Raw genomic sequence first — 15,099 nt, 5'->3', positions numbered from 1 at the left:
TTTTCTTTTAAGTGTACGGTAGCATGAAAACGCATGCCAGTAGAAGCACTGATTCACTCTTGTGGTATGACAACACCAAAATGTTGTTGGTTAGGATGCCATGGCGTGGGCGAGTGCGCAAAACCTCTCACACCCCACGGTTCACCCTCCTGTAAGGCTGGGTGAATGCGAGCGCGCCCATGTGTAGATGTGTTTGTGAATGCGTAAAGGCCGTTGGTTGGCATGTGGGGACACGGCTGTGTGTGTCGCCGTGTCGTGCACAGCGCTGTTGTCACTGCTGTTGTTTCTTTGGAGTCCACTAAGTGTATCGTAGCTGCATGTGTAAAGCACACGTACACACAAAAACACACAACCTGGCCTTCCTCGAGTTAGGGCACATGCCTGTGGCCTGCGTTAGTCTGTGGTCGGTGTAATGATGACAGACTCGCACACACACATGCAGATTCCAGGACCCCCACAAACATGACTTGGCTTAGCCTGCGTGGTATATTGTCCTGCTGACAATGCTCCCATTACTCTTAATTACTATGAAGAATGGATACTAAATTGCTTAAATGGAGTGTGTCTCTGCGAATGTCTGCCTGCCTCTCGGTCAATGCGCCTGTCCTCAGCAGCGGTGGGGCAAATATTCACATCATTTACTTCAGTAAAAATAGCATTACCACAATGTAAAAATACTCTATCAACAGTAAAATGGAAGTGTCGTTAATGATAGTTTGAGGGATAATCAGCTAAATTCGAAAATATTATAATTTTACATAAGTATGGTGCTCATTGTTCAGGCAGAATGGCTCCTGGCAGTGTTATATTCTCATTTATTATACTGTTTCTGAAGCACAAACATGTAAATGGATGCATTTTTGGGTGGTGTGATGTGTATATTTGTTTAGCAATCTCTTTTCGAAAAAATAGAAAGCAAAGTAGCATAAAATGGCAATACATAGCAGACGCAGCTCTTGAGCTATTTCCTTCACTGCTGCTCTTCTATGATGGAGTAAAAACATCCTCGTGTCTTTCTTAGACAAACTTCAAATTAATGTCTATGGATGTAAACAGATGAAGAGGTTATCTGGCTCGGTCAGATATCAAGAGTGTCTTGTGTTCCTTTTGATCTGACAAGAGAATCAGGCAAAAAGTACAGTAATTTCCTCACCATCTTCTAATCTAAACAGGTCTAATTACAGGCACCAAGGTGTATTTGACTGGATTCATAGCCTACATATTAGAGCACATCCATTGCACAACAGCCAGGAAATGGGGTGTGCTGTGCAACTGGAGAGATTGAGAACCGAGATCCTTTTTTTTTTGGTTGCGTCACACACACAAAAAAAAGCTCTGTGGTGCACCTCATTTCATGAATCCTTGTGTAGATTGAGTAAGATGAAGTAATTAGAGGCTTTAGCTTGGATAGCTAGCTATCTGCTCTGCTGCACATGAAGGCAGGGAAGTTATAATTAGAAACTAGCCAACACCAAAGGTTTAGGTGGCAAACACTCGCCAGGACACACATACTTTGTTATTACCTCTTTGCAGTTATCATTTGATACAGCCGCATCCTGCCCTGTTTTTCATGTTCATCGGATGACACGGCCTTGATTGACCATCCTCTGCTTCCACAGCAGGATGTGGCCTGCTGAGGCTCCCAGTAATGACTCATTAAAGATCTATGTTTGTTGTTAAGTGTGTCTGCCTGCACAAATTTCTGCAGTTGTGTGTGTCGTGAGCCTGGGAAGCATATCTGGGCCAAACATTTAAACCATCCACTCATCCCCAACCGCTGATTTGTGTAGACTGGGCTATGAGTTAAACACCGCAGAGTGATTGTTCAAACAACTCTTGCTTTCCAGAAGGGGACAGCTGTGACTTTGCCAGAAACATTTCTCGCCTGCACCAACCATCAAGTATTTGGACTGGCCAGTTTAGATTCTATCTGCGGCAGGAAAATTCATATTCGACACATCTTGAGTGAAACATTCTGTTTTTTTTTTTCAATACAGTAGATTAAAGATGAAAAATGAGGGGCAGAAAGAAGGAGTAAGGTTATCACATGTCATTTAATAAAACAAATATATTCAAATTTTTCTATAGATAACATTTTCTTATAAAACAATATATATATAACACATTTACAAAGCATGCAGCACCAAGTCTTTATAATACTGGTGTTGACAGAATTCAATAGCTCAATTAAGTGCCACCTCCAGGATAATATTTACAATACAGTAATTTACTGCAATAACCATGGCTTGAAGTTCCATAAAAAGAGAAACAAAACAGTTCTGCCATTACCGACGACATGAATCGATCTTCCCAATACTTCTGAAATGTCACTTCCTAACTTCCTCATCTGTTAATGGGGAATCGGATCAGTCCATCTTGTACTGTTGCATCCCTCTGGGTGTATCACTTTTCCAGGAATCATGTCTCTCCTTCCGGGTGATGTGTTTGTGTCAGCAACTTCGGCAGGAAAGAATGTCTTAGGTGTTGGGTGTCTGTGTGTGTGTGTGTCAGCATCTGTGGTGTATGCAAGGCTGAGAAGTGTTTGTCAGTGTCTGTGACTGATTTGTGGGCTTGCTAGGTGTGTGTGTGTCTGTGTGTGAGTGTGTATTTCTGTCTCCGTGTGCGTCCATGCGTTTGTGTCAGCGTCTTTGACAGGTGTGTAGGTTCCGGGCTGCAGTCCTGCTGACACTGTGATCTCGCTCTCCTTTCTCTGGTCGGCAGGCCAGGCCCTCGCCGCAGTCACAGCGCTGGAACAGCTCCAAGCCGTGGTTGCCTTTCCTGCGGTGGCGCGTACACACCTGGCCCTCTGTCAGCACAGGCTTACAGATGCGAGACCAGAAGTGTCTGGCGCAGCACAGACCCTCTGAGCAGTCTGCAGATCTCAGGCATGTATCCCCCTCTTGGCCTGGGGATAGAGGAAAAAGAAGGGCATGAAAAAAAATGCTGCATGAAACAGAGCTCACTGAAAACAACTTATGTTGTGAGGTGAAAGCAACAGATAAGACTGATGGTTCGAAACAGGATTGTCACCTTTGACAGCTTGAGGCTGATAGCCATGGGCAGTGGGAGGCTTCTTAGCCTGATGCTCCATGGTGTTGTTGTGTTTGTGCCAGCCAGTGGTGATTGTTGCATCTGTACCATCTATGTCACTTGGATGACAAACACCTATAAGGGACAAAAAGGCAGAAGAGAGAATTTCAGTCGAGGTCTGTAAGCCATTCATCAGTTAAGAATCAATAACATGCAGATCATTTGACTACAAAACTATTCTTAGCTTCTACAACACCCGCAACAGCGTGGTATCTGTCAATGTTTGTTTAAAATGAGATTTCTCTGCTCACCGTTGCTGCAGCGGTTCCCTGCACAACACATGGAGTTCCTTGCGCAACGCTTCCGGCTCTTACGGCAGGGCAGGCAGGCGCCCCGAGCGTCGTTGCAGAATTCATCACCTCCGCAGTCTTCATCATCCGTGCAAACACCTGACTGTTATAGTTTCATTAAAAAAAGAAAAACAGCGTGTCACAACATGTATTGCTATTTGGAAAAAAACTTACATGAACGCAACTTTTGTCGTGACGCACAGACTCGACTTTTACGCACGGGGAAAGTTAATTACCTGCAAGGTGTCTACGGGTAATTTGTGCCCCACGCTGCCGGAGGGTGAAGTGCGCGGACTTGGACTGACAGTGTCGGCCACTTTACCAGGCGCAGCACCGGGCAAGTTTTTGATGGCGTTGGAGTTCATCAGAGCAGCCCCCGCGTAAACGTCCCCAAGGTATCCAAACAGAGTGAGATACACAGCCAAGAAGCGGCGCGCTGAAGGCATCTGCATGATTCTCCCTTTTAATTCTGCTGCAAGCACACTGTCAAAAATAAAGAAAAAAATCCCTTCTGCTTTGCTGAAGAAGAAAAAAAACCAAGACTGAGTGACAAAGTCCAAAAGCGGCCTTGAATCCTGAATCCCCAAAGTTTCCAGAGAGTTTCGGCACGATGCTTGGAAGTCTCCTGACTCGCAGTCCTGGGATGATCTCTTTATACATGTGGACCTGTTTGTCTTCCCGCCCCTCGCTGTGCACAACAAAGGCGGAGGGGTGGAATTTCAAACAGAGCCCCACAGTACGGAAATAGCCATCTCTTCTTCGTGCACAGGACTACGTTTCACAGTGTTTGTGTAATGATAATGACCTGCAAAGTCTGTCTGAATGCCCATCACTTAGTGACACACAGAAGAAATAAAATGCACTCACAGTCAGTCCTCTAAAAAATCCAACTTTCAATAAAAAATAATGACCAAATTAATGTTGCTTGTCTTTTTTCCCCTTACAAGTGACATTTTTGTCAAATTGTGTGCCTTATTTTTCCATGTTTTAAGGCTAACTTAGGCTGTTAGTGGGGGGGGGGGGGGGGGGGAGTATTTTTATGGTATGATTTAATGATTCTTTCTTACAAAACATAATGAGACAAGATATTTTCTCCTTTTATAGATCACTTATTTAAATGATCAGAATTAGTGACTCACCGTTTGTTGATATAGTTAATTACTGTCAGACTTTTCTGTGTGTAAGTTAAAGAAGAAATGTGGCCACAGCAGCGCATTTTATTCCTTAAATGTCTTTTTCTGTTCTTTATTGTGGCAGCAGGACTTCAACAATATTCCTCACGATGCGTTTCTTTCTTCATAACTGCTCATCTTTCTAAAAGCTGCTCGGTTATTCCAGTTTTCTTTGACATTTATGTAGACTAGCTGCCCTTTGGCTGTGTGAGGACTGATTGAAGTCACTCGCGTCGATTAACTACTTCATTTGATCCCTCTGATTGCAAAGGGGGCAATTATCCTCCAAAGTGCGCTTGATTACACCAGTGGCAGACATCAATGTGTAGGATATCCAGACCATTAAGGGGTGTGAAAAGTTTACCGAATTAATGGACTTCCGTGGAGAGGCCTTAGGGTTGACTGGCACTTTTGAGATTAAAGGCGACTCTGATCTGCCCTGCTCTCTGACCCTTTAGGCCCCACCAAGAAATCCACAGGGGTTATTTATTTAGGATTTGAGTCTCAAAGATGTGGATTTGACCCAAATTTGCAAACCAAGGCTCATTATTTCACATTTTTCTCCAAAAAAATGCAGTTTATTATAACATTTTCTTCAAATCTGATTCCTTAAAATGCAGTGAAATAGTAATTTTATGCGTTTTTTTTTACTCCAAACCTTTTGAGTTGACTTTCTGACTCAATACCTTAAATATGCGTTTTTATTTTTTTATTTTGTTGTTTTTTTGTTTGTTTTTTTTGCAGCATTTGCTAACACCAGTGCGCACAGAAGAACTCACAGGTGCCAAAGTGCGTGATGGAAACGGGCCCTTTCCGTCTCTCCATGAAGGTAACTTGGCACTTGGACGTCATCTGCTGGTCAGGTACAGCCCAGTGTGAGGATGTGTGCGTGTGTGCAAGTGTGTATGACTGTGTTTGTGTTGGAGATGCGCCATAGACACCTGACAAACACATTAGCACTCTGCGCGTTTGAATTGCTGCATATCTTTTGAAGTAGAGCTTTTATCTCCACTTTACTAAATGTCAGTGCTGGTAAGGTGAGCTCCTTTGATGCACTTTGATCCTCTTTGATCTCGCAGAAGTGTCACCCTGTTGTTATAGCTGAAGCCATTTCCCTGTCCCCTCCACCACCACCACCACTGCCGCCACCAAACAAATTTGTTGTGCGAATAGCACGGAGACCAGAGAAGCTGAATCATCTCCACTTACCGCTAAGTGGATGACATTAACTCTTGGGCTGATTATTAGATCTCAGGGAGCCTTCACCAGCACTTCTCCGGCACTGGAGTCATGGGAGATGATTCTGTTTTGTTTTTTCTTTCTTACCAGCAGCTCCCTCATGTGGCAGCCATAGCAAACTGTAAAACATCTCCACAGCACCAGCTCTCAATCAAATAACTGAGAGACAAACACGACTCAAAAGTATTTTTTTACTCTATAATTTTAAAAATCTTACACGTGGCACTCTGCAAAATGAATTTACAGCAGATTCAACAACATAACACAAGGCAAATATCAGGTAACTTTGCAGAAGGCAGTTGATTAGAAAAACTCAAAACCAGTGGTTTGGAAAGTGATGACATCCCGTAAGGCTTTGTGATAAACGCAACCTTCCATTAACACAGTAAAATACTTATGGAGTATCTACAGAATAAAGATTTGTCCTATTTTTTTTTAGCTTTCCATCAAGAGATTTCTGTAATTTCGATGTAGATGTCTCAGTCTGCTCGACTTCATGAGGCGAAAGATGACTTCAGCTTTATTTAAATCAAACCAAACATGAGAATGTGACTCATTATGCTTTGTGATTAATGCTATCATACCATTTAAGATTGTCAACTGTGGTAAACAAGAGTATTGTTGTTGTGAGTTGCTCAAAAACTGCAAATCATTCTTGCCGTCTCTAAATGCTCAGATTTCATGACTCTTAACGGTTGATGGATGGTCCAATTAAGCTGTGATTAGTACTCACTGGTGTTTGATGTCAGGCCAGTGGTGGTTGACTTTATCAGATCATATTAGATATGTAGAGAAAAGCTTGTCATTGCAGCCATTTCAGGTATGAGAGATCATTTTTACTCTTAACAAGTGTTCCCGTGAGATAAATCAAAGGCATAAGCAGGAAATTTATTTCATATACACTTTTTGTCAGCCTTCAAATGACTAGAAATTCTCTTTCCATGGTGATTAATGTATTTATTGGATATAACAAAGGATGAGAAGCAGCCACCTAAGAGGACACATAAGTTTTTGAGGTGTATATGTGTTCATGCAGCATTGAAAAGGTCTAGTGATGTTAATTTCGTATGCCATTGACGTAAGGCACTTACTTTCCTTTTGATTTCATGTTCTGATTTTTTTGGACGTGAGAGGAGATGAGTTGGGTGATGGTTGAGAGACCGTGGTGCTAGTGGTCAAAGTTGTGAGTTTTCACAAAATATAATCAGCTTTTCGTCCACTGTTTGCCTTTCGGAGGCATTTTAACATTTCCATAAGATGTTAAGTCAGGATAGTCTTGAGATAACGTGACTGTGGTTAGTTTTAGTTCCAACAAAAACAGAAGAGTGAATTTATATGAATCAACATAACGTTAAACCTGTTTAAAAACCTTGAGAGTACCACTTAGCACAATGTAACATGGCATCAAGTGATATCAAACAAATTGTCACTCAAGTCTATAAACTTACACAAGTCTCCCATTTTTCTAAAGAATGACGTCAAGTACATTACAAAGTAATCAAGCACAAAATAAAGTCACAATACAAAAACAATAACCAGTACTGTCATCTCAACATCGCTTGTTATAATTTATCAACAGCACCAAAGACATTAAAACCATGTTCACAGTTATGTCAGCACTATACAAGAGCGAACAGAGGACGCCCGGTTCGGGTGAACGAGAAGAGGCATTTGGGTGATTTCAGAAACAACTAAGGAAGAATGTAGGCAGAGAGGCATTCATATGAGTGAATAAAAGCATTTTAAAGAACAAAAAAAAAACAGTGTGACGTCTACTGAAGCTTAAAATGAGCTATAGCTGCTGATTTTCTCAGTTAATGGTCTTAAGTGCATAATGACACATTGCTTCATGGAAATACTAGCTGACATTTCATGTGTGCCGGTGTGTGATTCATTAAATTTTAAGCAGGGCACTTTAAGAGTTACGTCTCTTTCCACTGAATGCACAGTGTTTGTGCTTTTCAAGGTAGATTAATCTTACCTAAAGCGTACTAAGTATTTGACTTTAGCCCAGTTGTGTTCATGTGTGATGAATAACTTGTAAATTCAAATACTACGTACCATACATAGGTGTATGCCGTTTGTATGTTAAATAAGAGGAAAAACTGTGACATTCAGGTTAGTCTTGAGCACTTGATACCAGTTTACCTTGCAAACTGTAGTGTGGAGATCTCTGAAAAGGATCGCAGACTGCAGCAAGCAGCTGCATGTTGAAAACCAGGGAGCAACTGCAGTAACATCTTATCTCCTCCCATCAAAGTCCACCAAATATTGTAGAGAACCAACCCTAGAAAGAAATCAATCATCAGCCTCCTCCCTTTTGGAGTAGTCCTCCACAGTTTCACACTCTTATTTATCCTGGAACCACATCTTAGACAAACTATCAAACATCCATCCATCCACAAAGCATCTTTCCCTGTAGCATGGGAAAACCTGGCTCGATTATCAGCCTCTTTTGTATTGTGTATGTGTCTGTGTATGTAGGTGTATCCCTGCTCTTTCTTTGCTTTTGCCTTTAGACCTTAGTGTAAGACAACACTGAAGAAGTGCTACAGCAGTCCCATTGTAAATGCTTGATCCAGAGCCACAGTGAAATAAAGGCATATCGGTGACCCAGAGGGTTTGCCATCCATCTGCTTATCTTCTTTTCCATATCCTCTCTTTCATTTTTATCGCAGTTTTTTTTTTTTTTACAACATAGCCATGTCCTCCAAGATGGCCTCCAAGCCATCAAAAAAGCCAGAAAAAGAAAAGTTTCTTTTGGTTTTTAGGTGAGAGGAGGACTTCAAAAATCAACATCCCAGCCGGAGTTGTCATCAGGAGGCGGGTCCTCGTTGTCCTCTGGGAAGCTGTCGAAGTTACTCGTGTCGACTGCTGATGTGACCTGTTCGAAAGACAAAAGAACAAATCAAACAGTCACAACATTGAATGGATTTTGAGGGTGTGACTGACTACAAAAGAGTAGTTGGGGGGGAAATATGTACTGACTGAGGCTGTCAGCAGTGTGCACTTACATTAGGGATAATAGGAGGTGTCAATGTCCCCTTCTTCAAACCCTCCCAGTTAAAGCCCTCGAACCATCTAAAGCAAAAACAGCATCATATTACACAATGAAGAGAAACAAATGAACAAAACTATTACATTCACTCATAAATGTCCTTACTTGTGCTTTTGGATGTCTTTGACACCGTTTTTCAAGTTTCCCAGTCTTTCAGAAGGATTATCCCTGATGCAGAAGAAGAAAACAGCAAATTATTCCACATAGAGAGGACTTAACTGAAATACTGTCAGCTGAACTGCTACAGGCACTTACCTGCATAGCTTTTTGATTAGGTTGGCAGCATTTTTGGTAATTTTCTTTGGAAATTCAATCATGTCGATGCCTCTCAGGATGATATTGTAGGTTTTCATGGGATCAGGGCCAGAAAATGGAGGACTAATAACAGAGGACAAAAACATTAGTTCAGTGTGTAACTATGGGCAATTTTCCTCTAACAAGAACTTAATCATGTATGATTAAAGTGTTTGCTTGTGCACTAAACAGGTACACTAGAATTTATCACCTCCTTTGGAAAGAGCTTTGTGAGGTAGCATATACGCCATCACCAGGAATTCCTTATAAACAAGTTCTTATGGACATGCCCGGGCTTGTGTGTACCTGCCAGTTAAGAGCTCAAACATGAGGATTCCTAGAGACCAGTAGTCGGCTGAGATGTCGTGGCCCTTGTTCAGAATGATCTCTGGTGCTACATACTCCGGTGTCCCACAGAAGGTCCACGTTTTCTTGCCAAATCCGATCTTCTTGGCAAAGCCAAAGTCCACCTGAAGAGAAGGAAGGTTGTATAGGCAGATTTTTCTCAGTTGTGTAAAATCAACTTTGAATTTTTAACCACTTCATATCAATCCTTATTTGTATCCAATCACGTTTATTCTTATGTGTCATCTTGCTGAAGACTGAAACAGTAGCATTAGTGGCTTTGGCATAATGGATAGAAAGAGCTCAAACAGCCCAAAATGCCAGGTTTAAAATGTGTTTGACATTTCCTTTTAACATCAGAAACAGATGGCATTTCTTTTGTTTCTTGTATTTCGGTCTTTTCAAAGTCAACACAAATGGTCCAATTTAGATATTTTTGGGGGGGCGATGGTTCCATCTTGGTTTCTTACCAGTTTGGCGTAACCCCTGTGGTCCAATATAAGGTTCTCTGGTTTAAGGTCTCTGTAGATGATACCTTTGGAATGCAGATAAGCAAAAGCCTCCACCACACAGGCTGTGTAAAACCTGGTGGTTGAGTCCTCAAATGAACCCCTGGAAACACAGTAGAAAAAAACAGAGCTGAACTGAATAAAATGAGTAAAGCTGCAGATAAGGACTGGTAGCAGACAAGTGTAATAGTCCAATTATTAAACTTTTCTTAGGCCAACAATGAGGTTCAGAGGCCTAGAGTGAATGTGACAGATTTCCATTTAGTTTTTTGTTCAAATTCACCACATGATTTAATATTCTAACCACGCATGCCAGTAATATGACTAGAGAGCTATTGTTGTACTGCTTCAAACGTCTTTGTTAAGATACAAATTTCTAAATTGTGTAAAAGAATAAAATGTGTAATGACAATCCGGATCCATTAAAAGTTGTGTAGATACAAAAGCAATGGAAAACTTGGACAAGAGCATGGCTCAAAGATCGTTTCACTACTTTTACCTGTATGACACAAATCACTTTTAGCTGATCTGGAAAAATGGAGCTTACCGGTCTCGAAGAATGGTCCACAGTTCTCCTCCTAAACACGCTTCCATCAACATGTAGAGGTACTTGCTGTCCTTGAAGGTTCTATAGAGTCTGAAAACAAACAGCAGTGTTTGTTTATCTTAGACAGCTGCCTCCAAGTACTTAAATATCTAACTGTGCTGGAGACAAACAATTCCTTGATGTGGGGAGAAACAAACTTAAAAGAAACGTTGTTGCACACTCTCACCCATTTGTGCACGGTACATCAAAATTCAAAATTGCAAAAGCATTAAACTGTACATATTGAACTGAATGTAAGATTAAAATACTTCAGTTATTGATATCTAACACTATATAGAGATAAAGGGTAGAAATAAAGCTGTTTGTTATTACTACAACTTAAAACTACTTAATCTGGAAAGAGATTCTAAGAAACATGTCTGCATCACAGGTAGCCACATACTCGTACTGACTAATACATTAATTCTGCACCTCATGCAGACTGTTTCCACATAGTACACAACCAAACTAAGTACAACCTCTGTGCAATATTAGTAACATGTTTTAAATACTCCAAAGGTATTTATTTGGATTTAAGTCCTTACCCAGGCCAAGTTTTTCAAAAATTTCTTATTTTAAAACCAATGATGTAGGTAAATATCTCCCCCGCAAAGCATCTTGAAACTGAGAATCACCTTTTCTTTTAGTATTTTAGAAAGCAAACTTGCATTCACAGCGCCATCTACAACTGGCAGCTTCTCCTCTACCTTCTGCAGTCCCATATCAGCACACTCTCACCCTCATGTTTCTCAGTCAGCATTATGCAGTCACTGTGGTGGTCCTGGCCAGGCCCATTCCAAGCAAGCTGGACCCAGCGTGATCCAAGCAAATTTATTTTGGTTTTCGTCTCACCAAAGAATGTGCTGCCAACATTCATCCTCCTTCTTTTCCCGTTTTCTGGCAAATTTTGATCTTGCTGTTTTGTGCCATTTTGTTAGCAATGGTTTTCTTTTTGGACACCATCCTTGGAGACTGACTCCATGCAATGTCCTTCGCAGTGTCTGAGCGGTCACTGAAGCACCATTTTCCACGGCCAATCCTCATGCCTCAAGTCAGAAGCACTTAATAAATAGCAAATGGAGCGTGGCGTCATTATTCGAGGATGACTAGTGAACCATCTGTTATTGGTAGCATGGCTCTACCTAAACCTTCTTACCACTGCAGAAGCTGTGATTTGGCTTATGCTCAGAAGCCTGCTGCTGATCCTCGTGTACTTTCTCTCATCGTTATGAAGTGTCACAATCTGGTTTCTTAATTGCTCAGGCAGCCTTTTTTACCACATCAAGCCATGTTACATTAGATACAAGACAGGCTACAATTAAGAAATTTGTGGTCTTTTCATAACCATGTTCTTGCAATTGGCCTTGATTGGAAATTATATGAGTTCTGACTTTTTGTTGCAGTGGTCACAGGTAATCTGACTTTGGTTGCCCTAAGGTTGCACTTTTTCAGTGGAGTCTAGGTAGCCTGTCTGTTTTTGCAAGATGGTGCAATTTGGAATCATTTAACCTTTTCATATTACGCTTATGTTTGTTGTCTATGGAAGAAAACCTTTGTTAAGAAGAGCAAGTACTGCAAGTCCCACTAAGAAAAACCTAATATTTAAATCCAGGTCCTTCTGGCTCTGAGGTAATAAAGCATTGGTCCTCAGGATATCCGTGGCATATTCAGTGTAATTATTTGCATAGCTTTTGAAGGAGGTTGTTCAGGGGGTTGTACCTAACAATGAAGTCAGAGTGGGCTTCTTGCATGATGAGTTTCTCTGAACGAATGTGCTCCTGCTGTCTCGTGTCGACAATGTGTCGCTTTTTCAGGATTTTCATGGCAAACGTTTTGTTCTCATCGCTCTTGAGCTGAACCTGCAGCAAGAAGGACAGCAAGAAATAAAAATTCAAAAGTCAGGTTACACATGAACTGCAAAGATGAATAAGTACGTATATGGTTTAGTGTTACAGTGCAGTGCCACATACCAGCTCAACACGTCCAAAGCCACCAACACCCAGAGTGTCGATGATGTTGAAGTCAGCTAGATTGAGATTGAAGAAAAATGCATTCTCTGCTTCATACCTGTGGTGCCAGGGGAAAAAATGAGGGGGAAAGAAAAAATCGGAAAAGGATTAGAGATGAGATGAAGGATGAAAGAACATATAATCCACTTTCAACAACCTGAGACAAAATATCCGTCTCTCCTTGAGCTCATTTGTTTGCAAATCTTAGAGGATTTAACTCATAGTAATCTATCAAGGATGTTATTGAGGATGTGGAGTGTATAAATATGAACACATGAACAGGATGTGTTGGAGTTTAGTGCTCTGGCAAACGGCTCTGACCTCTCTTTGAACACAGACTAACTGTCCCCAGCCTGTCCCCATTCTTGATAGGAAAGAATAAAGATGGGATATCCATCACACAGGCCGCTCGCTGCTCAGCTGGCTCTGAAGACCTGCCTTGGCTCTGTCACTGACTACCACAACATGCCATTGCTGACCTGCACATGCTGGCAGCAGAGATTGTTTCCACGTGTCCATGCCTTATCCCCAGATGCCCCGTGTCTTCTCTAGTTATTGTTTGATCCAGACAGAGTTTCATCAGCTCAGTCTCTGGATCAGTGGGCTTAGGACAGATCTGAGTGCGGACTGGCCTTTCTGGGTCACTCAGAATCGAGTATCGCTTCTACGTCATGCCTTTTTTTTTCCTCACAAAAATGGTGCTGCTGTATGCCAGTAGACGGGCATTTATCCAAAACTACCAATAAGGAAGTCTTGTTTAGGTAAGTCAGCAGTTTTCCTTTATTGAGCAGCAGGGATTTTTAAGTTTATTTACACAAAAGTAAGTTAAGGAATTGCTCCCATTTGTGACCATAGTGCCATAGGAATGTGTTACTTATGCCTCACTTGATCCTTGGTTATGTGGCAGTCTCAGACATTAAAAGAGAAATTCACCTCTTTCAGATGCATCAGAGACATCAGTTAAACTAACTGCAAGCCAGAACAATTAAACCTTTTTCCCTGAGCCACATGCCAGTGGACATTGTGGTGGCACGTGTTGGCAGGTTACCGAGCACAGTGTTTCTCAGAAACACATCAGGTTACTAGGACACTCACCGTTTATTTGTGTGTGTATATAGGAACTACTACTATCATTTGAGATTTACAGGTGATCCTTTCATCTTTCGCTCCCCTCCCCTCCTCTGGAACCTGGCCCAGAAAACACTCTAAATCCCAAAGTGATCTCTACTTAAGAAAAGGACGGTGAGAAGAAACGGAGAGTGTATGAATTACTGTGTGTGAGGCAGGATTATTAATAAGGTCAAGGTGACCAACACTGAAGACACACACGATGAGTACCGAACATGATACGCTCTGGTCCTGTTAATGAAGGAGGTTTTGCAAATTCTGTCAAGATATAAAGGGATCAAAACTAGGGGGATAATTTTACATTGTGAAGGGCTTAAGAAGATTGATTAGTAATAGCATTATTTAACCAGCAGATGGCAGCATAAGGAGCAACTATCAGAAACAGAAGAACTGAAACTCTGTGCCACTCGAAGCTGAGCCACAAAATACATTTTTATGTTCAGAAAAATGCACAGGCAATAGAGAAAAAGACATGTAATCTATTGTGTACAAAAGATTAATTTCTCCTTTAAGTGAGTAAAACAGGACAACCTTGAAACCAGTCATTTCACTGTAATGAATGCACCGAGTCTATTTCAACCAAGGACACATTGCTTCTGTGGGAGTTGATGAATAGTGGAGATAATTAATGAAGCAGAAAAACCAACACAGATACAGATTTTCTCAGCAGAAGACAATACTCGTCTATGTCCATAACCGAGGCGTGAGATGTCGGAAACTGGAACGTGATACTGGTGAGCAGATCCAGTGGGACTCGAACCACCTTAAATAGATGTCTAAACCATGACCTTGAATAAACACAGAGCTCAGCTGCATCCAGCACTGTAACGTAATCCTGGTTAGTTACACAGTATATGCATTTCAAGGCCTCCCACATGGCTCTGAAACAACACGTTACTTCTTCCTGATATCCGGCGAGCCTATTACCGGCACTGCAATACAAAGTGTTCTTGTGCAGGTCAAGTAGCACCCCGGTGGGTGATAATCTGTATCACTGAACGGATGAGGTCATAAAAATGATGCAATCCCCATGTGTGTAACTGTTTGCGTGTGTGTGTGTGTGTGTGTGTGTGTGTGTGTGCGCACTATTATCCTCATTTACTTTGCTCTAGTTCTTCTTGGTCTAGCCTGACTCAAGGGAGCAGTGAGAAGAGAGGAAAGCACTTCTGACCTTAAACCTGACTCTCCTTAAATGCCACTTTTATTTACGAGCAATTTCTGCCCATTGAACTTCTACACTTGTTCAAAAGACATTGGGCATGCTGAGTCATACCGGGTCATATTTTCTCATCAATCTTCAGTCATAAATGGCTTTTTGTCATGCTGGATGGGCCTGAATTACTGCTGTATAGTAAGTGGAAGTCTAATGTGGAGCAGTT

At 41.5% G+C, this 15,099-nt stretch overlaps 2 protein-coding genes across 3 annotated transcripts in view; both read right to left on the bottom strand.

Moving 5' to 3' along the window:
- Nucleotides 1–2,035: 2,035 nt before the first annotated feature.
- Nucleotides 2,036–4,068, bottom strand: LOC110945212 (dickkopf-related protein 1-like). The gene is made up of 4 exons (XM_022186804.2): nt 3,617–4,068; nt 3,342–3,483; nt 3,031–3,165; nt 2,036–2,905 (listed from the first exon to the last, which is right to left on the bottom strand). The coding sequence occupies exons 1-4, from the start codon at nt 3,830–3,832 to the stop codon at nt 2,640–2,642; spliced, it is 759 nt and encodes a 252-aa protein (XP_022042496.2). The 5' UTR covers nt 3,833–4,068; the 3' UTR covers nt 2,036–2,639.
- A 1,900-nt stretch (nt 4,069–5,968) lies between these two features.
- Nucleotides 5,969–15,099, bottom strand: part of LOC110945454 (protein kinase cGMP-dependent 1) — an 84,508-nt gene continuing 75,377 nt past the window's right edge. For both annotated transcript variants that reach the window (XM_022187048.2, XM_022187041.2), the window contains exons 10-18: nt 12,554–12,650; nt 12,303–12,442; nt 10,545–10,634; nt 9,959–10,100; nt 9,450–9,613; nt 9,105–9,227; nt 8,955–9,017; nt 8,806–8,872; nt 5,969–8,675 (exon numbers count right to left, since the gene is read on the bottom strand). In XM_022187048.2, coding sequence (XP_022042740.1) covers nt 8,577–8,675; nt 8,806–8,872; nt 8,955–9,017; nt 9,105–9,227; nt 9,450–9,613; nt 9,959–10,100; nt 10,545–10,634; nt 12,303–12,442; nt 12,554–12,650 — 985 coding nt within the window. In that variant the 3' untranslated portion in view covers nt 5,969–8,576. The remainder of the gene's footprint in view (nt 8,676–8,805; nt 8,873–8,954; nt 9,018–9,104; nt 9,228–9,449; nt 9,614–9,958; nt 10,101–10,544; nt 10,635–12,302; nt 12,443–12,553; nt 12,651–15,099) is intronic.

This window comes from Acanthochromis polyacanthus, chromosome 15 (genome assembly GCF_021347895.1).
Source record: "Acanthochromis polyacanthus isolate Apoly-LR-REF ecotype Palm Island chromosome 15, KAUST_Apoly_ChrSc, whole genome shotgun sequence".
NCBI lineage: Eukaryota > Metazoa > Chordata > Actinopteri > Pomacentridae > Acanthochromis > Acanthochromis polyacanthus.
This window is presented reverse-complemented; position numbering and strand designations above follow the sequence as displayed.

Coding starts and splice junctions, on each gene's coding strand:
- LOC110945212 (XM_022186804.2), bottom strand. CDS start 3,832: ATGCAGATGCCTTCAGCGCGCCGCTTCTTGGCTGTGTATCTCACTCTG. Junction 3,484..3,616: donor TACCCGTAGACACCTTGCAG/GTAATTAACTTT, acceptor AAACTATAACAG/TCAGGTGTTTGCACGGATGA. Junction 2,906..3,030: donor TCAGCCTCAAGCTGTCAAAG/GTGACAATCCTG, acceptor CTCTATCCCCAG/GCCAAGAGGGGGATACATGC.